The 24337-nt window shown below is 42.7% G+C and overlaps 1 protein-coding gene across 3 annotated transcripts in view; it reads left to right on the forward strand.

Moving 5' to 3' along the window:
* The window catches only part of PCNX2 (pecanex 2), a 319512-nt gene that overhangs the window by 267267 nt on the left and 27908 nt on the right, over positions 1 to 24337 (forward strand). For all 3 annotated transcript variants that reach the window (XM_063671047.1, XM_054479339.2, XM_063671060.1), the window contains 3 exons: positions 10247 to 10500; positions 18535 to 18768; positions 20907 to 21019. In XM_063671047.1, coding sequence (XP_063527117.1) covers positions 10247 to 10500; positions 18535 to 18768; positions 20907 to 21019 — 601 coding nt within the window. The remainder of the gene's footprint in view (positions 1 to 10246; positions 10501 to 18534; positions 18769 to 20906; positions 21020 to 24337) is intronic.

Below are 24337 nucleotides of genomic sequence, written 5' to 3' on the forward strand. Positions count from 1 at the left end.
TTGTGCCTATAAGTCCCATCTGTAGTTTGAAAAGCACAGGCTAAGCTCTATCTATGTCTAAGAATGTCCACTTTGTGAGTCAGGGTCTGATTGTGCTTTATTGGTGGGTGGTTTGAGCTTCATCCCTTCTCTAACATCCCCCTTGGTCACCTCACTGCTAGGTATATGCAGAACACCAGCCCAGTGCCTGGCATACTGCAATGGCTAATGAAGGCAATGATCCTTTTAAAACTCAGCTAAAATACATATTCAACATATTTTTAAACATTTACAATGTTTTAAATGTACTCATGTTGATGAAATTTTGGATTTTTTTATGAATCCAGTTAGATTCCTTTTTGTAGAATCCAATTTGATTATTGGGAACAAAAACTGCAATTTGTTTCTCAAAGTACTCATATCAGTCAAGAAGGGAAATTGAAGGACCAAGAAGCCCAGTCTTGAAAATGTGTTGTGCATTTCGGCTTTAATCGCAATATTCTCACTGGAAGGTTATAAATCATCCCAACCTTTTCTTTCAAAGCAGCTTTTCTGTTGCAGGGGACCATGTTTAACGTCCCTTTGAAGTCCCATTATCTCCATGTTTCCTGTTATCTCTTGGTAAACAGCCTGTACCTTAGTTCTGGTCCCTATCACTTTGTCCCTGAAATGAGACGGTGGGTGGCTGGTTTCCCCATCGCTGGTCTGTTCCCCTTAATCCCAGAGGCTTCAGGGGAATTTTCTTAAGTACAGCTTTCCTCATGTTTCCTTGGGACTTGAAAATCTCTTTTGCCTGCCTGTTACCTACAGAATTAGGTTCAAATGTCTCCCATTTGATCTAACTCTAGCTTTCCCTTCCACTCTTACACTCTTCATGGATCCTGTCCTCTGGCCCAGGCCTCCCAGCCAAGAAGGTACCTCTCATGAGGCCTTTTGGGATGCAAGAGAAGGGAATATTTTGGTTTGATTTTTGGTTGCTGGACCTTCTGTTCAGGCAACCATTCTTCAGTTTCCAACTTTCCCAAGAGAATGCCAGCCCTATCTCCATCTTGGCAGGTGTGTCTACCAGCCACACAAATTAGCTATAATCCTGTGCCTCTCAGAGAGAATACGTTAAAATTCACTGCCACTCAATACATAAGAATTGTCAAAACTAGATGGAGAAAAATTATCTTAGTTCAGGCTGCTGCATCAACTATACCATAGACTGGGTGGCTTAGACAACGAACATTTATTTCTCACAGTTCTGGAGGCTGGGAAGTCCAAGATCAGGTGCCAGCAGATCTAGTGTCTGGTGAGGGCCCATTTCCTGGTCTGCAGACAGCCATCTTTCTGCAATGTCCTCACATAACAGAGAGAAAGCAAGCTCTCTCATGTCTGTTCTCCTGAGGGCACTACTCTAATTCATGAGGGCTGCACCCTCAGAACCCAATCACCTCCCAAAGGCCCCAACTTCTTGTTTGTTTGTTTTTGGGATGGATTCTCACTCTGTTGCCAGGCTGGAGGGCAGAGGCACAATCTCGGCTCATTGCAACCTCCGCCTCCTGGGTTCAAGCGATTCTCCTGCCTCAGCCTCCCAAGAAGCTGATACTACAGGTGCCCGCCACCATGCCCAGCTAATTTTTGTATTTTTAGTAGAGATAGAGTTTCACCATGTTGGCCAGGAAGGTCTTGATCTCTTGACCTCATGATCCACCTGCCTCAGCCTCCCAAAGTGCTGGGATTACAGGTGTGAGCCACCGTGCTCAGCCAGCCCCACCTTCTAATACCATCACCTTGGAGGATAGGGTTTCAATACATTAATTTGGGTGAGACACAAACATTCAGTCCATTGCAGAAATTATACATCTCAAGGATTTCCTGAAAGGTATCCAGTTCTCCCAGTCCTCAAGAGTTTCTAGAATCTACTCTTGGATGATTCCAGGCCTCTGGAGAGCCCCATATGTAAGGCTGACTTGTTTTGACTACCTATAGAAATACTTTTGCTTTATTGCACTTCAACCATATTCTAGCATCCTGCACCGTGAAATATTAAAACAGCCTGGCAAACCTTGTGCTTGCACTTACTGTGCAATGTTATTAAGGATGTTGTTCACCATATTGCACAATGTTCTCTTTATGAGGATCCTGGGGATATCATCTCTCTGGTGTCTTTGCCAGAAATAGCTATGATCCTTCCAAGGAATTAGTTTGTTTTTGCCTTAAAAACATAAGAAACCATTTATGTTTTCTTTCTACATTGGCTTCTGGAAAGCCTGGAGTGAAATCTGTGGATCACTTTTAGTAAATGTACTGTGTGTCCTAGAATGCAATTACGACCCTTGACATTGTTTCTGTGTTCGTATTTTTCTTACCTTTCATTTGCACTTAAATTTCTTCTTTTGCTTTCATACTATGTATACCTTTTAGATTAAGTTTATTCCTTCTTGTAATTAGGTGGGAATAAATAAGTCTGGCTGGGCTTGGCATTGGTAGGTGTGACAAAGGTGTGACAATGCAAACACAGCCACAATTAAAGGTGCCAAAAGTCAGTTTCAATGGAAATACCAGACAGAGACAGCCTTGCCAGCTTGACATTCATCTCTGCCAGGGCTTCAAAAGGTCACACTGTGTGGGCGGGTTGACCTTCAGCATTTCTTTTGGAGGGAATATGCTTTGAACCTTCTGAGTCTTCCTGAGAATATAGGCCTTGATTTACGTTTGGACAACACAATTAGTGCATTTTCCAAAATTACTGGGTTTTATTATTTTCATATTCTTTTTTAATATGATCCTGAGTGTGACTCTTTCACTCCTAAGAGCAGATTACCCAAGACTCACCTGAACTAAGCTTTTCAACTGTTGGCAGCTACAATGTATCTGTCAAGTCTAAGCCATCCTTCATGGCAAACTGTTTCCTCAACTGCCCTTTCACCAATTTAGAGATACCCGTGTGTTCCTCATAGTCTACTGTGCTATTTCACTCAGATGGTCAGAAATTCAAATTTGCCATCTTCTCACATACACAGACACACACGTGTGCATGCATACACAGACCACAGACTCACACACATACTCATGCAATCAGCCCTCCCAGTTTAATGAAAAGGGAAAAAAAAAAGCCCTGGCTTTCAGCTCAATGTGATAAATGGGAGAACTGGATAGAAGAATAAGGAAGGGGAAAATTGGAATGAAACTCACATTTTTGAGGTCTGCTGTTTAACCAGTTTTGCTAACTTCTTCAAGTGAAAATCCTTCTTTATGCTTTTTCCTTGTGTAATATATTTCTGGAAACTGTCGCTGAGTGCGGTGGCTCACACCTGTAATCCCAGCACTTTGGGAGGCCGAGGCAGGTGGATCACCTGAGACTAGGAGTTTGAGACCAGTATGACCAACATGGAGAAACCCCTGTCTCTACTAAAAATACAAAATTAGCCAGGTGTGCTGGCGCATGCCTGTAATCCCAGCTACTTGGGAGGCTGAGGGAAAATCTCTTGAATCCGGGAGGCGAAGGTTGTGGTGAGCCAAGATCGTGCCATTGCACTCCAGCCTGGGCAACAAGAGTGAAACTCCATCTCAAAAAAAAAAAGAAAGAAAGAAAGAAAGAAAACTGCCTTATTTCCTCCATTGGAAGAGAATTTCTTCCTAAATTATATTATTAATGTGCAGCAAGCTAGTGTTAGTGTGTCACTGTGGCAGGCTGAGACCCCACCCCCACTGGAGCCTAGGGTCTGCAGTCCAAGGGTCCCAGTGTGCAGAGCAGTGAGGTTATGGTGGTCATTACTCTCTGGATGCCTCACTGTTTATAGTCCAGTATGCATCTCTATACATCTTCACCAGAGGGAAGAAAAGTTTTATATTGTAGAATGAGTTAAGAGACCCTTGAAATGTTTGAGAAAAAAAAAGAATGCTTTCAGCCAAGAGCCAAAGCAAGGAGGTCTGGCAGAAAGACAAATGGAATCTGAAGATTTGGGATCAGACTTTAACTGTCTCCCTTTTTATGTATGCAACCGGCTTGGCTTTTCCCCTTCCTGACCTGGACTCCTATTTCATAGACTGTTATCCTAATAGCTCTGAATGTGCATTATGATTTGAAGGTTGTAGTTTTCAATCTCTGGCATATCATGGTCATCTCACTCCTGGGTTCTATATAGAGGCTTGGTCTAAACATGGCCTTTCTTTATCTGCCACCATATGTAAGGTAATACAATATACTGCTATGGAGTTCCTCAATTGGTGCCTGTTCAGACAGAGATCTGGATAAGAACTGTTTTATTTGTCCATTCAATCATTGCATCAACAACTTTGCTAGTGCCTACTAATTACCAGACACTGTGAATAATGATATGAGATCCCAGAAAAAGTGAATAATGAATAGGGGTGGGCGTGAGTGAAGCGAAATGTTTTGTGTTTTAATTAAGTCTCCAAAGACATGTAGAAAGATTCAAAGACATTCTTTTGGCCATGACTGAATAACCAGTACTGAAATATTCTTACTATCATAAACAATTATAAAACTGAAAAATTACATTAATCAATACTTTTCAGATATTGGACAACAGGCAGTGCAGGGCCCTTATCATTGAGAGAAAGGAAATACACAAAATGAGCTTCATAACTGCCTCCACTTTCTGCCTAGAGGTGCTTTCTTGTTTACAGTATAGGAAGGTGGAGCCCAAACAAAGTACTGTGGTCTTATTGAACTAAGGGGATAGAATCCGAGTCCTGGGCTGCTGAAGTATCTGGACTTCGTAGGTCAGAGTACCAGACAGGAGTGAATTGCAAAGAGGAGCTGCAGAAATCTGCATGGAGATCCCCTTTCATGATTAGATGGATACTAACCTGCTCTTGCGTAGGCATAGCCTGACAGAGAATGGTAACTGGAATGACATGATATAAATAAAGATTATGTAGGCTGCGCAGTGCTGAGAAATACAGAAGCTCCAAATAGCCAGTGAGGAGACCTTGCTGAACATCTTGGGAATTTAGTTGAGACCCCTAAAAGACCAGGCTTTAGGAGTAGAGATATTATCCCCCTGGAATAAGGACTACTCTGGACCTTCCCAGCCAAAGATTTAAAACAAGCTTTAAAAAGATCAAGCTGACAACCTGATGGGCAAAAAAATTAACTTCCTGACAGAACATGGCTCTTTTAAAAAGGAAGACAAAAAGTCCACACTGCCAGGACTATAATATCAATGATATCTAGCATATAACAAGAGTTTCCAGATATGCAGAGAAGCAGAAAAAAGTGACTCATAACCAGGAAAATGAAACTATAAATTCAAACACACTCAAAGATTTTAGAGTTAATAGAAAAAAAGTTTCCACCAAGTAATACTATGTTTAGGATTTCAAAGGAAAAATGATCATAATGAGTGAACATATGGAGAATATTAATAGAGAGGAAAAGTACACCAAAAACTTAAAATTCTAGAACTGAAAAAAATACAATGTCTGAAATGAAAAAATTCAGTAAATGGGCTTAACAACAACAACTGAAAAGATCAATGAACTCAAGGCTGTAGAGACTATCCAATCTGTTGCAAATAATGAAAAGACTAAAGAAAACTTATAGAGACCCAATGTCTTGTGAAACAATATCAAGTATTGTAACATATGTGTAATTCAAGTCCTAAATGGAGAAGTGTGAAATAGGGGTGGAAAAGCAACTGAAGACATATTATCCAGATTTTTTTTTAATTGATGAAAAATATCAATCCATAGATCCCAGGCCCTCAATACATCCCAAGCAAGATAAACACAAAGAAAACCAAACCTAAATGTGTAATAATCAAATTTCTGAAAATTAAAGTAAAGAAAAATTATAAGCACATGTGAGATTTGTAATCATCATCTTACCAAGAGCATGAGAGAGTTTAAAAACACATTTGCATTATATAGAGAGAACCAACAGTGTGAATTATCTCTGACTTATCAAAAGAAATAATGCAAGCCAGAAAACAATGGAATAACATTTTTAAGTACATAAAGAAAAATCAAAAACAAAAACTATCAACTCATAATTCTACATCTAGGAAAAATATTCTTCAAGAATAAAGACAAAATTAAGATATTTTCAGATTAAAAAAGCTAAGATAATCACCAACTGACATGCACTATAAGAAACATTAAAAGGCATTCTTCAGGCTAAAAAACAATATTAGATGAAAAATCGATTCTACACAAAAGAATGAAGATTGTGAGAAATGGCAAATACATGAGCAAAGATTTTTTTCTTTTTAAAATCTTTTAGAATTGATTGTTTAAGCAAAAGATGATAAGAATGTATCATTGGGTTTAAATTACACGTTGAAGTAAAATGTTTGACAACAATAATACAAATAACATGAGAGGATAAATATTCCATTGTAATGTCTTACATCATTGGAGGACTCATATGAAATTGGTTCATAGTAGATTGTGATAAGATAAAACACACATATTATAACCCTTAGAGAAACTGCAAAAATAAAAGAGGTATGGCTAAAAAGCTGACGGAGAATAAAAAATAAAATACCAAAAGTTGCTCAGTTAAAAAATAATGACTGGGCCGGGCACGGTGGCTCACACCTGTAACCCCAGCACTTTGGGAGGCCAAGGTGGGTGGATCACAAGGTCAGGAGTTCAAGACCAGCCTGGCCAATATGGTGAAACCCCATCTCTACTAAAAATATGAAAAATTAGCTGGGCCTGGTGGCGGGCACCTGTAATCCCAGCTACTCAGGAGGCTGAGGCAGGAGAATGGCTTGAACCTGGGAAGCGGAGGTTGCAGTGAGCTGAGATCACACCATTGCACTCCAGCGTGGGCGACAGAGTGAGACTCCATCTCAAAAAAAAAAAAAGAAAAAGGACTGGAAAGAATACAAATTTAAAAAGTTGGATAAATAAAAACAAATAGGAAAATAGTAGACTTTCACCCAGTCATATAAATAACCACATTACATGTAAATGGATTAATCACTATAATTAAAAATTGGAGATCATCAGACTAGATAAAAAAGCAAGTCCTAACTACATGCTGTTTACAAGAGATGTTTTAACTATAAAGATCTGGAGAGTCTCAGGAACCCTCACACCTATTTTGTTTTGTGCTATTTAAAAATAAAAAGATAGAAAATTGCATTCCTTACAAACACTAATTATAGGAAACCTGGATTAGCTTTATTAATATCAGACTTCAAGATGAGGTGTATCACCACACTAAAGAAGGATATTTCATAATAATCAAAGAGTTAATTCATCAAGAAGACATAACAGTCCTAAATGTGCATACACCTGGTAACAGAACTACAAGAAGCAAAAACTGACTGAATTAAAAGTAAAAACAGAAAAATCTACGATTATAGTTGAACACATCAACACTATAGCTTCAGTAAGTGATAGAAAATTCACACAAAAATATTAGTATCTAGCATATTTGAATGATACTGTCAACCATTTTAAACTAATTGACATTTACAGAACACTTCATGTAACAACAGCAGAATACAGATGTTTTCAAGAGCACTTGAAACATTCACCAAAATAGGCCATGTGCTAAGCCATCAAATAGCTCTCAATAAATTTCAAGAGACTGAAATAAGTGTTCATTCTCCAGTAACACTGGAATTAAACTCGAAACTTACAAAAATGTACATCATAAAAATTCCCAAATATTTGGAAAATAAGCAACACACTTCTAAACTCATGAGTCAAGAAAGAAATAACTAAGTTAATCACAAAATAACTGAACTGAATGAAAACAAAACGCAGCATATAAAAAATGTGTGGGATGCAACTAAAGCAATGCATAAAGAGAAATGTACAGCTGTAAAGGTTTATATTAGCAAAGAAGAAAGGTTTAAAATCGAGATGTAAGCCAGGGTTTGGCAAACTAGGGTTCATGAGCTTAGAATGGCTTTTACATTTTTAAAAGGAAGAGGGGAAGGGGAAGAGAAAGAGAAGCAGGAGGAGGAAGAGACGCAGCTGCAACAGAGACCGTATGTGGCCCACAATGCTTAAAATATTTACTCTCTGGCCCTTTACAGAAAAACATTAGTGACTCCTGACATAAGTTTTCACCTTGTACTAGAAAAAACTGATGAATATAAATCCAAAGCAAGTAAAAGGAAGAAAATTTTAAAGATAAGAGTTGGATGTCTATGGTTTCTCTAGAAAATAGAGAAACATTGGAGGAAAATTAATGAAACTAAGTGATGCTTCTTTGGAAAAATTAAGGATGCCCACTTTCACCGCTTCTACTCAGCAGCATACAGGAGATCCTAGCCCGTGCAATAAGGTGCCAGGAAAGATAATAAAGTCAAAAACATTTTTTAAACTTCTAGAAATTGTTGCCTACATTCACCGTCTCTGCTTTTTCCCCTCCCGTTATTTCTTGAACTCACTCTCACAAGACTACCCCTCCCCCACCATTCCACCACAACCCGTCTTGCAAAGATCAACATACACCTCCATATTGCCAAATCTAACAGTTAATTCTTCATGTAATTTGACCTGTAAGCATCATTTGATGTAACTGATGTTCCCTCTTCCTTTAAACTCTTTTTTCACTTGTCTTTTGGGACTTCCTAGTTTTCTTTCTAACTCACTTGCCATTTCTGCTCTATCATTTTATTGGGATCGCTTCACCTGTCCAATCTTTAAATGTCGGAATGCTCAGAGTTTACTTCTCAGACCTCTTCTCCGTACTCTCTGTACACTCTCTTATTAGCATATAGGTGATTTGAAATAGCCCCTACATGCTAATAATTCTCCTAGATTTTATAAATCTCCAGCCAGGGCTTGTCCCCTGAGCTTCAGATTCCTTAATCCAGCTGCCTCCCTGACATCTCCATTTTGATATATTAGGCACTTAAAACTTAACATATGTAAAAGTAAATCCCTGATCTTCCCTTCACTCCTACTCAAAGGCTGGTCCTCCTGCAATCTTCCTCTCCTCTGTAAATAGTAATTTCATTTTTCATCCTGCTCAGGACAGAAACCTTAGCATCATTATTTTCTCATCTTTTCAATACCCCATGTCTAAATTCATCAACAATTCTCATCAGACTGCTTTCAAATGTATCCAGAATCTAATCATTTCTCACCACTTCCTCCAACCACCCAGGACCAAGTCATCATTCTCTCGCATCTGGGTTCACTAACAGCTTCACAACTGATGCCCTGGCTCCCACTCTTGTTCCCTCGACAGTCCTTTCTCTGGGCAGCAAGCCAGAGCGGTCCTCCTAAGACATAAGTCAGACCATGTTTCTTTTAAGTTAAAGCCATCCAACCGTTCCTCTAACTCATCTAAGTAGGGTCTGCCCCTGGCTACCTCTCTGCTTCATCTACTACTTTCCCACTTGTGCCCTCCACTATAGACTTTCGTGCTGCTCTAGGAACATATAAATAAGTATGTTCCCACCTCAAGGCCTTGGACGTGGTCATCTGTCTGCCTGGAAAACCCTTCTCTCAGTTATCTGTGCTGAGTTCCCCCCAACCTCCTTCAGGTCTCTACTCAGACACCCCAGGGAGGCCTTCTCCAATCCCCTGTTTAAAATAGCTCTTCCCACCCTGTCATTCCAGACCTTTTTTGCTTTATTATTATTTTTGTGTGTCTGTCTTCTTTAACCTAAACTGATAAGCTATACAAGGACAGGGATTTTATATATTTGTTTCATTGCTGTATTCACAGTGCATTGGATGCACTCAATATTTGGTGAGTAAACTAATGTATTCACTAGCTCATCAGTTTGTTTATTTACTTGTTTGTGTGTTTACTGAATTTCTACCTGCCAGGCACTGCCCTTAGGGAGCCCACAATCTAGTAAAAATAATAGGAACAACTACCATTTTTGTGTGTTGACTAATCACTTTGCATATGCCATTTTATTTCATCCTTACAATAGCCTGTTTTACAGATGAGGGAACAAGCTTGGACCAGTTAAATAAATGGACTAAAGTCAAGTAGCTAGTATGTACTACCTTTTCCAAAACCTGTTTGTCAACTACTGCCTCCCACCGAAATGATGTTCTTCTGTATTGACATTTAGCTCATATCTCCATAAAAATTTTTAAATCGTTTAAATATATTTTCTACAGAGACTCAGACTGAATGTGAGTGAATAAAAGAGTTCATGATTATGAGAATTGTGACTTCTTTGGGGGACTTATTTGAGAACAAATTTCCTGTTTCCTCAACTCCCTTCAGCCTCTTCCCCTCTGATGAAGGCATGGGGAAATCCATTGAAGCAAACACTCTAGCATGCGTTCTCTTCAAACTTCCTTCATGTTTGTGCTCGACCAGGAACCTACTGCCAGCAGAGGGAGGTAGAAGCCATCATGGAGGGCGACGAGGAGGACAGAGGCTGCTGCTGCTGCAAACCAGGCCACTTGCCTCACCTGCTGTCCTGCAACGCTGCCTTTCACCTCCGCTGGCTCACCTGGGAAATCACGCGGACCCAGTACATCCTGGAAGGCTACAGCATCCTGGACAACAACGCGGCCACCATGCTGCAGGTGTTTGACCTCCGAAGGATCCTCATCCGCTACTACATCAAGGTATTGCTTTGTTTCCCAAACACCTAAGGCAGAAATGCTAGGATGGCACAGGAAGCTCCGAAAGAGCTCTGTCGAAAGCTAAATTTTGAAGCGTGTCATCCTCAGCTTCCGAATTGGAAGCCCAGCCATCTGGGGAACCATTGCTTTTGGAAAAATCCTAGAGGGCTTTGATTTAACCTGAGATTTGTGCCCTGGGTCATATCGTAAGCTTAGGCACCAATAGGCAGTTCATTTTCTTATGTGGGTCTTCTTTGTCTCTTCTACCACAGCATTATTTGCTTGTCCTGATGATGAGGACTAATTTAAATACCCTACATATATTTCTAAGCCTCCATGTTTGAGTTATAAGGGTCAAATTAGATGCTCTGCATAGTGTCCACTTTAGAATCAGAGTTATATTTTAAGCTCATAAGGAGAACTCAAAATGTAGCTAAACCATCCAGTCAGAATTGGCTGTGACAGCCTTTCCCCCTAGCTCACATGGAGACTAATAACATATTTTTTCAGTTGCTCAGTGCCTACATCTGCCCAATCTGTATTCAACCTCAGAAATCATGGCAGTTTGGAGTAAGTCTCCTGGAAAACAAGTGTGGGACCTGACTGAAGATGTGTAGTGTTCATCGGGGCTGAGGTGTTTTCTGAAGGGGAAGGGGCAGGTGAGGGCTGTGTGGCAGGGGAAATCTTCTCTGTGGGTCCTATGCTGGGAGTTTGGGGGGACTTGGCATGGTGGAAGTCCTGGATGGACCACAGGAACGTCACATCTTAATGCTGTTCAAAAAGAGGAAGCTCATCCATCGGAGACCACAAGGCCCCCTGCCAGCATGCTGAGACAGGTGGTCCAGCAGAAATAAGGAAACACAGAATGAAAAGATAACATGGCATCTAAAGTTTTAACCAGCTAACAAACAAATGGCATTGAGAAATTTGGAATAAATCCAGGCATGGTTGTTCACACCTGTAATCCCAGAGCTTTGGGAGACCAAGGCAGGAGGATTGTTTGAGCCCAGGAGTTCAAGACCAGCCTAGGCAACATAGCAAGACCCCGCATCTCTACAAAAAAATTGAAAAATTAGCTAGATATGGGGTTCACACCTGTGGTTCCAGCTTCTCAGGAGGCTGAGGCAGGAGAATTGCCTGAGCCCAGGAGTTTGAGGCTGCAGTGAGCTCTGATTGCACCACTGCACTCCAGCCTGGGTAATGGGGATTCCCAAAATCCACAATAGCTGCTGAAGCTACATGGAAGCAGAAGATAGGCTGTGAAATTCAGAAGGGTAAATAGCTCTTAGATCTCATCCCCTAGGTGACTGCTACACAAAATGTTTGCAAAACCCTTTTCTGTGGCAGCATGTTTACAACAGATTTAGCCGTTTGTGCTCACCATCTTTGTATGTGCTAGAGATGCAAAACATTATATTCAAATTTCATACAAAACTATACATGTTTTGTCCAACCTAATGTAAATGGGGGAAGATTTGGGAAGCATACCAGGGAGTTATGGCCTATCTTCTATTTCTAGACTCTAGGCCAATTCAATATACCAGTTGTGTTAGATTTGGCAGTGAGCCACGAAATTAGAGTGGCGTGCATGTTGGAAGCTTATTTCTCTTGGACTTTGATGATGGTTGGTATGGTAGCTTCCAAAATTTGAGTTCCACAATTTAAGTTACAGGCTTAAAGGGATAGAGGAAAGGATACAGAAAATGAAGACCAAGGGCACGCATCAGCAGTCTGTTAAAGAGGTTCTAGGAAGCTGCCACAATATCCTCCTGCTGTATCCCATCAGCCAGAACACTGTCACATGCCACCTGGAAGAGGGTCTGGAAAGTGTACTTTGGGCAGCCATGAGCCCAGAATGAAATCGTGTGTTCATGGAGGAAGGAGAAAACAGATGATAAATGGTAACTAGCCATCTCTGTTATCTCCCTCAACAAGGAAAGTGTCAGTTGAGTATTTCCTTTAGTTTTCAGGAGGCAGGACAGGGTGGTTGCAGGAACAGCTAGATCCAGGGGCTGACTGAGCAAGGGGACTCACAGGCCCGTGAAGCAAGTGGCTGCAAGGGGGCAGCAAGGACCAGTGGTGTGGTCTGGACAGCCACGTAGATAAGCCCTGGAGTTGACATCTCCCTGTTGCCTCAAGAATTAGGCTAGACTCAGCCGGGTGCAGTGGCTCACGCCTGTAATCTCAGCACTTTGGGAGGCCGAGGCGGGCAGATCACTTGAGGTCGGGAGTTCAAGGCCAGCCTGACCAACATGGAGAAACCCCGTCTCTACTAAAAATACAAAATTAACTGGGCATGGTGGCACACGCCTGTAATCCCAGCTACTCGGGAGGCTGAAGCAGGAGAATCGCTTGAACCCGGGAGGCAGAAGTTGCAGTGAGCCGAGATCGCACCACTGCACTCCAGCCTAGGCAACAGAACAAGACTCCGTCTCAAAAAAAAAAAAAAGAAAAAAGAAAAGAAAAAGAAAAAGAAAGAAAGAATTAGGCTAGACTCTTTCATCTGCTACCCAGAGACCTCCACTATTGCTACTGGCTGTGTTTCCCACTCCCCTTCCCCCATCTCTCACTGTTTCGTGTACACACTGTGCACACACTACCTGTGCTCCCTGCCCCACACGCATGCACACTGCTTGCTCCTCCTGCAGGGACTCTCCTCTCCCTTCCACATGCCCGCAGCTTCTCTTCCAAGCTCAGTCCCAACAGCTCTTCCTCACCAGCTGACTGCCTGGGGTCATGCCCAGCATTCATCTCCCCTTCCTCTGCAAACTTTCCTACTTCACTCTATGGCAGTTCCCTAAACAGAAGCCACAACTGAGTCCTCTTTGGGTCCTCAGAGCTCTGCTTGATGACCTATTTATTGCATGGCCCAATTTGTTTTTTTATACTGAATGAACAAGGTTCCAGGGAACATCGATTTGGAGTCTGGGCCATACAGTCTGGACAGAAGAGATCCTAATTCAGTCAAGGATCTGGTGGCCTGCTGCAGCACGAATAGTGGGAACAGGGTTCAATACTGAGCCACATCCCTGTCTTTCCATGAGCCAGACATGTGGACAGGCCCAACCCGTCACCATGGGGCCAGCAGATCACCGTGAGTGGGAGAGAAGGGAGGAGGGGTGAGAGTGAGATGCCCTGTCTGGGTCCATCCTCCCTGGCCTAACCCTGTTGGCTTTTACAGAAGCCTTGGAGGTTCCATGATTGGACGAGCTTTTTGATGCCTTCTTTCCTTGGACTGGTAGTTGATACTCACCTTTCTTTTTTCCTAACTGCGGGAAATGTGCCTCCCAGTCCCCTAGATGATTTCTAAGATGACAATTTGCCATTTGACAAATCCAGGATCATGTGCAAATGGAAGAGGGCTCAGGAAGGCTCCCCCAGAACCTGCCGGGTAATAGCTGGCTTGTGGGGAAACCAGGCCCTCCACTCTGTTTTTTAAGAAAGGAGAGTGAAGGCAAAATGGGAGTTGCAGGTGGGCTAGCAGAGGCAGGCAGTGCACGGGTGTGCTACCTAGCATGGTGCCTCTCACAAGCCAGAGCCAGGGCAAACCTGGAGCAGACTCCCCTCCTCCCCGATGAGCTAGTTAATTACACATTCGTCCTACCTACACACTCGAATTCCATGGGCCTGGAGTGGGACCCAAGGACTTTTCTTTCTTTTTTTTTTTTGAGAAAGAGTCTCACTCTGTTGCCCAGGCTGGAGTGCAATGGTGTGATCTTGGCTCACTGCAACCTCCACCTCCCGGGACCCAAGGACTTACATTGTTTAATAAGTTTCCTAAGTGATTTGATATACAACTAGGCTTTGGAGCTACTACAGACATAATTGTGCCCCACAGAAACAAGAATTTTCTTAACTCCCAAGTCAGCACTCAGGATGGGGCTGAGATTTTTGGGCAGATGGGGCCTCACGGTGCCCCCGTGTTTAATTCACATTGGTACTGCCAGGCCTATCCTGCGAGGTTGCCTCCGAATACAGCACTCAGTGCTTTTCTGCCCTTCAGTAAGGGGTGGCTCGGAACCTGCACTCATTCCCCGGTGCAGCTAGTTAAGGGAAATTTCAGGAGGGCTAACCGCCTATTAGAACAGAAGAAACAGCATTTTGGGGTTTAAGAAAAAAGATGATTTTCTTCTTTGGCATGGTTGCTAGCTGAGCAAAGTTGCCTTTGTAGCTCTGAATGACTTAAAGTTTCAAGAGTTTGATTTCATTCTCTTTATTATTTTCTTACTGGAAAGGCAAATTGAAAAGGAAGAAAAATTTGAAATAATTCCTTTACTACAAAAGGAATTTTTTAAAATCTCCTAATAAACTGGGTCAGTTCCCCCACCCTCTATGAATATATTTGAAATCATTTCCTTCCTGGTGACTTGAGGTTTTCCCTCATGTCTCCTCCATCTCTCTTCAATTTATTAGTGTTTAAAACCGGCTTAGCAGTCAAGGAATCTGCTGCTTTCTGTGTGGGCCTGGCTCTCCTGCTGTCATTGTTTCTGGGCAGCTCTTTTAGAAAGGAGACACGCTTATCACTGGCCTTGCAGAAAGAGGCGCGAACAACCCGACAGGTTGGCCTGACTGCCAGGCCCCCCTTCCTAGAATGAGTTGTCTGAAAGAATATGCTGATCTACAATTAAAATGAGGAACCAGGAGAATCCCTGCTGGAGGAGCCAGATATCATGAATTTATTCAGGAGGGGTCCTGCTTTCAGCACAGTCTAGCTTTACCCCATCAATTCATTGTCACTGCCCCGATTTATCTGTTTTACTTAGTGTTGTATCTACTTCATCCTGACAGATGCTGAAGGATTTTACAGTGTTCATTGACTATGTCTCCGTGACAGAAGTTCTGCCTAAATTAAATGGAGATAGGGTATGACTTGCAAGCATTTGGGATGGTTCTGTTTTCTCCCAGTGAGAAGTGTCGGTGCTGTGATTTAGAAAACTGAGCATCAAGCTGGGTTCTGTTCTGAAGTCAGCACTGCAGGATTTTGCCAGACGGAGAGGAGGAAATGTTAACCTCTGGGATTCAAAGTCCTCATTGTCTATTCTGACTTCATCGGTTGTGGGGTTGTTTTAATTCCTCCCTAGCAATGAATGAAAACGTAAACTTTTGTCTTTCAGTCTTTGTTTGTTATTCCTATCTGGTATGTGATTAGGCCATGTTGGGGAAAAACTAGACCAGATGTTCACTAGAGCTAGATGTTTAGAGAGACCAAATTTCTTTCTTCCCTTTGTAACGGTCAGCTGAGAAGCGGTGCTCATGGACATGGGCATCGTTACTCTCTTTTGCTTGCAACTTTGGGCCGACGACTTAAACTGTCTTTAAATGATCCAGCCAGCAAGGAGACAAGAGAAAACCCTCCAGATTCAAAATTTCTATTTGTGAATATCAGATGTGCACTCTGGTGACCACCACAGACACAACGGTTCTCCTGTCCCCTAATGCCATCCCTGTTCCCTCGCCCCTCTGCCTCAACCTCTCCTGGGCTGCTGCTACTGCTGCCACTGCCTGCCTCCCCTCTGAGTCCCACGCTCATCCTGCTTGCTGGGTAGGTAAGTCACAGATGTCAAAGACATGACTGTTTTTCCACGTACACACATATCAACGGGCCAGGCCATGTGCTAAGTTCCTCATATACATTGTCTCATTCTAAACCTCAGAACAGCCATGCAACATGGGCATCATTAGCATGTCTTTCTTTCCTGCCTCTTCCTTCAGCTTCCTTGACCTCTTCCTCCATCACTCCCTCTCTTCCTTCCTCCTTATATTGAAGGGCTTTCCTGAGACCGGGATGGTTATGGTGGGGTGTTACAGAGGATGGGAGAACAGGTACGCTATTGAATTCTAGTTATTGTCTGCAGATTTCATTTTTCCACTTCCTCATTTTTGAGACAAGTAGACTATGGAGCGTAATAGAAGATGTGCCCAAAAGAAGGAAGAGCATAAGCCATGAACCACAGATGAACCTCCCCAAAGTCCAGGCTGTCCTTAGTCCTCACAGCAGAGAGCCTAAGTCATGCGTTTGCAGTTGTTTAGAGGAAATCAGAGACTGTCTCTTCACCTGCTAAAGTCCTAAAAAACAACCTTGAAACCAGATACCCAACTAAACTGAGGCCTTGAGCTCTGGGTCTTATTTCCTAGCCAGAGGGAGGGAAGAGCCAGAGAGGGAGGGTGGGGGCTCCCCTAGAAAAGGGTTTCTCAGCCCACTCCACTTACAAGTGTCAGTCACTGAAGACTTTGTTTCCGTCCACCCAATATTCATTTTCTGCTTTCTCACTTAAAAAGAATATGTTTTTATAAACAGAGAAGAGCATCAATTAAGCATTTGTTTCTAACAGGAGCATACATCCCTGCCTCCTTTCATCAAACACTGTGAGCCCTCTAGCCCCTCATGATTTCATGATGAGATGTGCAGCCTCATTCCGGGGGTGCCCCTCAGCCTCAATAGCCCCGAGCACCACCTGCATTTTTCTGTTATAATGGAACTGCAGTGCATGCTGGCAGGGACTCTACAGCAGCACACCCTGATCCAAGCCTGTCAGGCTTGGATTTTCATTTCCTCTGTCCCATTTCTATTTCTTGAGGCCAGGTGCTAGCCTTTTTGATGGAGGAATTTATTCAAAAACTGCAAAATGGCTTTCCACAAAGCTGTTACTCAGAATAATCAAGCCCAAGGGAGGCATTTTGCCCAAGTGGGACTCATAAGTACAGTGTCTGATTAAGAAGGAAACATGGGTTACTTGTGAACGTATCACAGATGTCCACTGTCTGGGCACTCAGGATTAAGTGTGTGAAGGTTACAACAATTTCACATCGTCAATACTTTCCACAAGAACTGTGTTGTTTTGGCTGGGCACAGTGGATCACCCCTGTAATCCTCGCAATTTGGGAGGCTGAGGCAGTAGGATGCTTGAGCCCAGGAGTTCAAGACCAGACTGGGCAACAAGATCCTGTCTCTACAAAAAAAAAAAAAAACTAAAATATTAGCCAGACATGGTGGCTTGCACCTGTAGCCCTAGTTACTCTAGAGGCTGAGGCAGGAGGATCGCTTGAGCCCGGGAGTTCAAGGCTTCAGTGAGCCATGACTGTGCCACTGCATTTCAGCCTGGGCGTCAGAGAGAGACACGGCTGTCTCAAAAAACAAACAAACAAACTGAAAACCCTGTTATTTTAGTTCATTAAATACTCATTGGCTAGGTCTCTGGAGGCAGGTCTACCCCAATCTCTTTCAGCTGAATCAACCTAGCCTAGGACCCACCAAAGCCTACAGCAACCACAGCAAAGGGTGCTTTTGTGTGCTTTTCTCAGAAAGGATGGGGCTGACTGTCATTCTTCCTCATCATAGAAATTCTGTTCCATTACATTCTGTTAGCATTACGTTCTTCTCACTTTCCTCTTCCCTAAGATAACCCTTAAGAGAGGACATTTTAGAAATGTCTCAAATGAGTTCTGTGCATTACACCCAGCAGAAAATACAAATGATACTACATGTGGGGATTTCATGTCTCTTACTTTCCTGAGGTTGAAGATAACCCTTAAGAGAGGACATTTTAGGCCGGGCACGGTGGCTCACGCCTGTAATCCCAGCACTTTGGGAGGCCAAGGTGGGTGGATCACGAGGTCAGGAGATCGAGACCATCCTGGCTAACGTGGTGAAACCCTGTCTCTACAAAAATACAAAAAATTAGCTGGGCGTGGTGGCGGGCGCCTGTAGTCCCAGCTACTTGGGAGGCTGAGGCAGGAGAATGGCTTGAACCCGGGAGGTGGAGCTTGCAGTGAAACAAGATCGCGCCACTGCACTCCAGCCTGGGCGACAGAGCAAGACTCCGTCTCAAAAAAAAAAAAAAAAAAGAACATTTTAGAATGTCTCAAATGAGTTCTGTGCATTACATCCAGCAGAACATACAAATGATACCACATGTAGGGATTTCATGTTTCTTACTTTCCTGAGGTTGATTTACTTTCTAAGATTAAATTAATAAATAAAATATTCCTGGCTTTAGAATAGCTGTAAGGGCTCAAAATCTTGCTTTTTCTCTGCAGAGTATAATATACTATATGGTAACATCTCCCAAACTCCTCTCCTGGATCAAAAATGAATCACTTCTGAAGTCCCTGCAGCCCTTTGCCAAGTGGCATTACATTGAGCGTGACCTTGCAATGTTCAACATTAACATTGATGATGACTACGTCCCGTGTCTCCAGGGGATCACACGAGCTAGCTTCTGCAATGTTTATCTAGAATGGATTCAACACTGTGCACGGAAAAGACAAGAGGTAGGTCAGGGAGGTGGGGGCTGAGGCATGGAATGTAAGTTTAATAAATAAAGAACATTGTCATGTCCATCTCTTTCTTATATTCTATGGTAGACTTCTAACATAGAGGATAGAAAAAAAAAGCACTATTTGGATAGATGTTTATTGAAGGTAAGCAAAATTAAATAGGAGAATCAATATACCATGGCTCCAATGAAGGACACTTAAAGGTATAGATCCCTTTATGCAGTGCTCAGGGCCAGCAAAGTTTTAAGCCTCTATTATAACTTTTAAACATTTGAAGCTCCTTTGTTTAAAATTACATTTTGGGATTTCCCTACCAAGTGTGTCTGTGCTGAAATCAGGGGGATTTACTGAACATATTGAATCATGGACATGAAAATTCTATTTAGCAATCAGATAGTCCAACTTAACTTCTGTCATCATTATTTTGTGTATCTGTGCTGTTATTGTGTATGTGCTGAGAACACTTCTGAAAGTGAATCCTGCCTCTTAGAAATATAATCAAGAATTATGACAGTTTACAAAAAGAGGAGAAAGGGGCAGAGGAGGAGGAGAAGAGGGAGGGAGCAAGTGAAGGGAGCAGGTTTACTTTGCTTCTTAGGATTTGAAAAGCTGAGTCCACGGGTTGTTGTTGGAAAATGTGGGTACAAGTTAGAAACAACTTCCTCAGCAGCTGACGCAGTCTGTGGCACGTGCTAGAAAGAATAAACCAAACCACGACACTAGCCAAGGTCTGTGAGTTTCTTATGGGTGATTAAAAACAGGTGGGAGAAGAAGCAGGTGGCAGAACCTGCTTTCTCCAGACCAACCACAAAGAAGGTGTGATAATAATCTTAACTCATGCCAGGCCTCTGTAAGCAATTGAGATATTTAAGAATTGATTGATGTTGTCGGCTATAGCTCCATGATGGCTGTGTCCATTCCTCAGATGGTTCATAGAATTATTTTATTTTCCTTGCAAAAGATATTTTGACTTTAAATTTCCTCTGCATCTCCCCACTCTCCCTCCCTTTTTTTTTTTAAAGCTGACTTTGGAAAATTTTTTTTAAGAGACAGAGTCTCACTCTCCCTAGGCTGGAGTGCAGCAGAATGATCATAGCTTATTGCAGCCTCAAACTCCTGGGATCAAGTGATCCTCCTGTCCTAACCTCCCTAGTAGCTGGGACTAGAAGCACATGCCACCATGCCTGGCTAATTTATTATTTTTATTTATTTATTTTTTGAGACAGAGTCTTGCTCTGTCGCTCAGGCTAGAGTGCAGTGACGCAATCTCGGCTCACTGCAGCCTCTGCCCCCCAGGTTCCAGTGACTCTCCTGCCTCAGCCTCCTGGGTAGCTGGAGGTGCATACCACCATGCCTGGCTAATTTTTGTATTTTTAGTAGAGACAGGGTTTTGCCATGTTGGCAAGGCTGGTCTGAAACTCCTGACCTCAGGTGATCTGTCCGCCTCAGCCTCCCAAAGTGTTCAGATTACAGGCGTGAGCCACCGCGCCCGGCCGCCTGGCTAATTTTTTTTAAAAATTTTATGGAGATGGGGTTTTGTGATGTTGCCCAGGATGGTCTTGAACTCCTGGGCTCAAGTGATCCTCACACCTTGGCTTCCCAAATTGCTGCGATTACAGGTATGAGCCACCATGCCTGAGCTAAAAGATTCCTTTAATTTGGTTGTTGATTGTGGACTTACAGTCAAGCAGTCAACCCACAGGGCTCCTTGTTTTAGGGAGAACAGAGATTCTCCTTCACATTGGATCCAAGTTCTTTTTCTCTCCCTGCTAGACCATGCCTTTCCTTTGCATTGGAGAGTGTTAAGGTGGGCACACATTTGACTGTAATCACTGCCCATCTTTATGACCTGAAGTGCCATATTTCAAATCCTAGAAAAGCAGATCATCAGCCCACATTGTAGACCCTTTTCTCTCCTAAAATAACTTTTCCACTTTTATTTTTTTTCCATGTCCAACCACAGGAGAAACTGCTTCAGGAAGCTGAGCATTCCCTGTCTGTGAGGTCATCTTAGAGGGGACTGGATGACCACGTGGCTGACTTACAAAGCCAATGTCACTCTACATTTATGCATGTGTGTTGGTACATATTGGAACCTGTGTGAAAGCTGAGTTAACTTCTTGCTCTTTCAGCCTTCAAAGACCCTGGACAGTGACGAGGACTCTCCCTTGGTGACCCTGTCCTTCGCCCTGTGCACCCTGGGGAGAAGAGCTCTGGGAACGGCCGCTCACAATATGGCCATCAGGTACCTTGGGGGAGAAGTTGGAATCTCTTAGGTATAGGCACCCACTTTTACATGTTTGACAGATTTTGTCAATCTTTTTTTTTATTTTGAAGCTGGACTTATTATACTACTTTCAGATAGTTCTTTTCATAATAAATTATGTTGGGCCTACAAGAACATTTTTTTTGATCACTGCTCTTTTGGAGTATTCAATTTGGAAATATCATTCACATGGAATAGTCAAGACCCAGGGATTGTGGGTATAGGACCTTCTGTGTTACAGAGGTCCTTGCAGATTTGTTGGGAAGATTCAATGAAATCACGCCTATGAAGTGCCTAGCCCAGTACCTAACAGAGTTGCTGCTCAATCAGTGTTAGTTCCCTTTCCCCTAATTGTCCTCATAAAGGAAAATCCTCACATCTAAGCTCTAGTCCAGACCCTGCTTCACCCCGTCTCCTTGGGGGCTTTGATGAATTGGATGCCCCTTCTGTTTTTCAAACCTTTTCTCTACTGGGTCTCTCCCCTCAGTAGGCAAATAGCTCACGTCTGTCTTTTTAAAGAACAAAAACAAAATCAAACTCTTCTGGCTCTTTGGCACCCTGTGTTACTCAGGTGGTGTTGTCCACCAAAGAAACAGTACTCATGCCAAACTGCTCTTAAAATTTCATCAGCCAGCTTCAAATCACCCAAATCAGTGGCCATTGCACAGATGTCCCCTTTTTTAGCACTATGGGCTGTGGTGCTGAACTCTGTCTGCCCACAAAGTGGAATCACCTTGAAGAGTGGTTTTTCAACCCCACGTGCACATTAAAACCTCCTGTCAGGCTTTTAAATATCCTGATTCCCAGGATATTTAATCAATTCCATTAGCAGCTCTGTGGGTGGGACCACACATCCCAAGTTTCAAAAGCTCCCAGGTGATGTCAGTGGGCAGCCAAGGTTGCTAACACAAACCTAGGGAGCTTAGAGAAGAAAGTGTGCCTCTACTTAGCCTCTGCCCCTCTGGAATTGTTTCTACTTGGACTTGCTTCATTGTGTCTATATTATATTATTGATGGTGCGCTACAAAAGGGGTTCTTTTGATATTGACTTGAGTGAGCTTTGTGACGTTAGGTGGGATTATAAGCTTGTTAAGGGCAAAACCCACCTGTCTATTTGTTTAGCAACCTTCACAGTTCTGGGTTGTCAGGTAACCAAGCCCAGGGAGCCTTGTTGACTGTGTTTCCAAATGTCCTTCTTGAAAGGGGCAGCTGTGAGTCTACACTGGTGGCAAGTTGTTGAGAGGTATCATCAAGTAAGAGTTGTGAATTGATAAAGGGTAAAGTGTGTGACTGGCAGCACTTTCCATTTTCCTCTGGAGGCAGTAGCCTGGAGTCACCAAGAGGGACGAGTAAGAACAGAGGGTAGTTAGGATTTGTGATATCAACTACTCTTTCAACTCCCACGTCTCAGAATTTCATGATCGTTTTTACAGGTGAGAAATGCCAAAACTCTGACCCTTAAAGTCTCCTGTTAATGCCTATTTTAAGCCAATCTCCTGGGGAGGAGCTGCGTGGCCTCCAGTCTCTCCCTGTCCTCTTACCTGACTCAGTCTCACACTGGACTCAGGGCATTCTCTTTGTGGCCATCTGGGACTAAGCTTGATGATTGCCACAGGTTTAGCGGATGACTCCTCTATGGGCTTCGTAAAACATTATGATGTGGCCCCTAAGATCGGGCTCCTTATTAAACTGTAAGCAGAGAAGAGTGTTTGAGAAGGGCTTCGTAGGATCTTGCACTTGAAATCACAAAATGACTCTTGAGATATTCGTAGCACCTGGGAAGATGATTAAAATAAGCTTTTTTGTTGGATCAATTTGAAATGTTTTATAAACTTCAAGTTGCAAATATTATTTCAGTTCATATCTAAGGCATTTTCAAAGGCTTTTTCAGTCTTCTTCTTTGTGTAACTTGTTCAGATATTACTGATCCAGGCGTTTCTTGTTTGGTCTGCTTTATTTCTTTTTCTTTAATTAAACGCCATGCTTACCAGCTGCTTTTTTAAACTTTGTTTTGATGGGATTTCCTTTGTTTCAGATAGTTTCTCATACTCGATGTCAACTCTGCTTCCTGCAGACATGGTGATGAGGTAACTCTGGGGAGAATCCTCTCAGTATTCTAGGGAAACACTTGATTATTTGGGACTGGTTAACTTCACCGAGAGGTTCCACCACATAGAAAGATCCTCCAAGACACTTTCCTTTCAGTTTTTTCACTTACAAAAGACAACTTCTTTTACATCTCACCCTAAGCCCACGGTCTGAAGTCATGAAGTTCTGACCTAGTTGGATATGCCTGGGGATCAGGGTGGAGGATGCAGTGGGAGGGGAGGTTGGAGCCTGGCAGGGCCCCACCGCTCTTCAACCAACAGCTGGGATTTCTATTTAATCTGCTAGGGTGCCATAAATAGTTTGACTTGAAAAAAATAGTCTACAGAGCTCAAATTTTACACATAATTTTTATAGATACTGTTTAGGGAAAAACTCTCAAACCATGTTTTTCCTCTCTTCTCACACAAAAACAACAACAATCATCAACACAGAAGACTTCTGTGGCCCCAATATATGTGGGATTTCTTCCTGCAAGCAAGCAGCTCTGCACACTAACTGGGTGTCCTCCAGTTCACTTCTGACACTAACCAGAGATGGTGTCAGAACCCACAAGTTGAAGGTTGAGGCCCACAAGTCTGGGCCACCCGAACTTCTGACCAACTGGCTTCTACGTGAGGGGTCCCACGATTCCCTCTTTGGGGCCAATTAATTTGCTAGAGCAGTTCACAGAATCCAGGGAAACACATTTACTAGTTTATTATGAAGGATATTTTAAAGGATACAAATACAAATAAACAGCCAGATGAAGAGATGCATAGGGCCAGGCCTGGAAGGGTCTTGAGCACAGGAGCTTCCATCCCTGTGAAGTTGGGGTGTGCCACTCTCCAGGCAGGTGGATGAATTCTTCTTCACCTTCCTATCTACCTGCACATGTTCAGCTCTCTAGAAGCTCCCGGAACTGTGTCCTTTGGGCCTTTTATGGAGTGTCATTGGTTGTCCATGATTAAAGCTTGGACAGCTGTGCAGAAATGTGATTGGACAAAAAGGGCATTACCTAAACCCAGCAAGGCCAGTCTGCTCAGATTCTTCTTGGCCTGTCTGTGCAGCATTCTCTTCTCCAGAACATGTGCACATCCTGCATATGTACCACGGAACTTAAAATTAAAATTAATTTTTAAAATGGGGTTTGGTTTAGGTTTCTATGAAACCACTGTTATGAAGGCAGGGAGTTTCCTTCTTTTCCTAGCT

This window comes from Pongo pygmaeus, chromosome 1, assembly GCF_028885625.2.
Source record: "Pongo pygmaeus isolate AG05252 chromosome 1, NHGRI_mPonPyg2-v2.0_pri, whole genome shotgun sequence".
Lineage (NCBI taxonomy): Eukaryota > Metazoa > Chordata > Mammalia > Primates > Hominidae > Pongo > Pongo pygmaeus.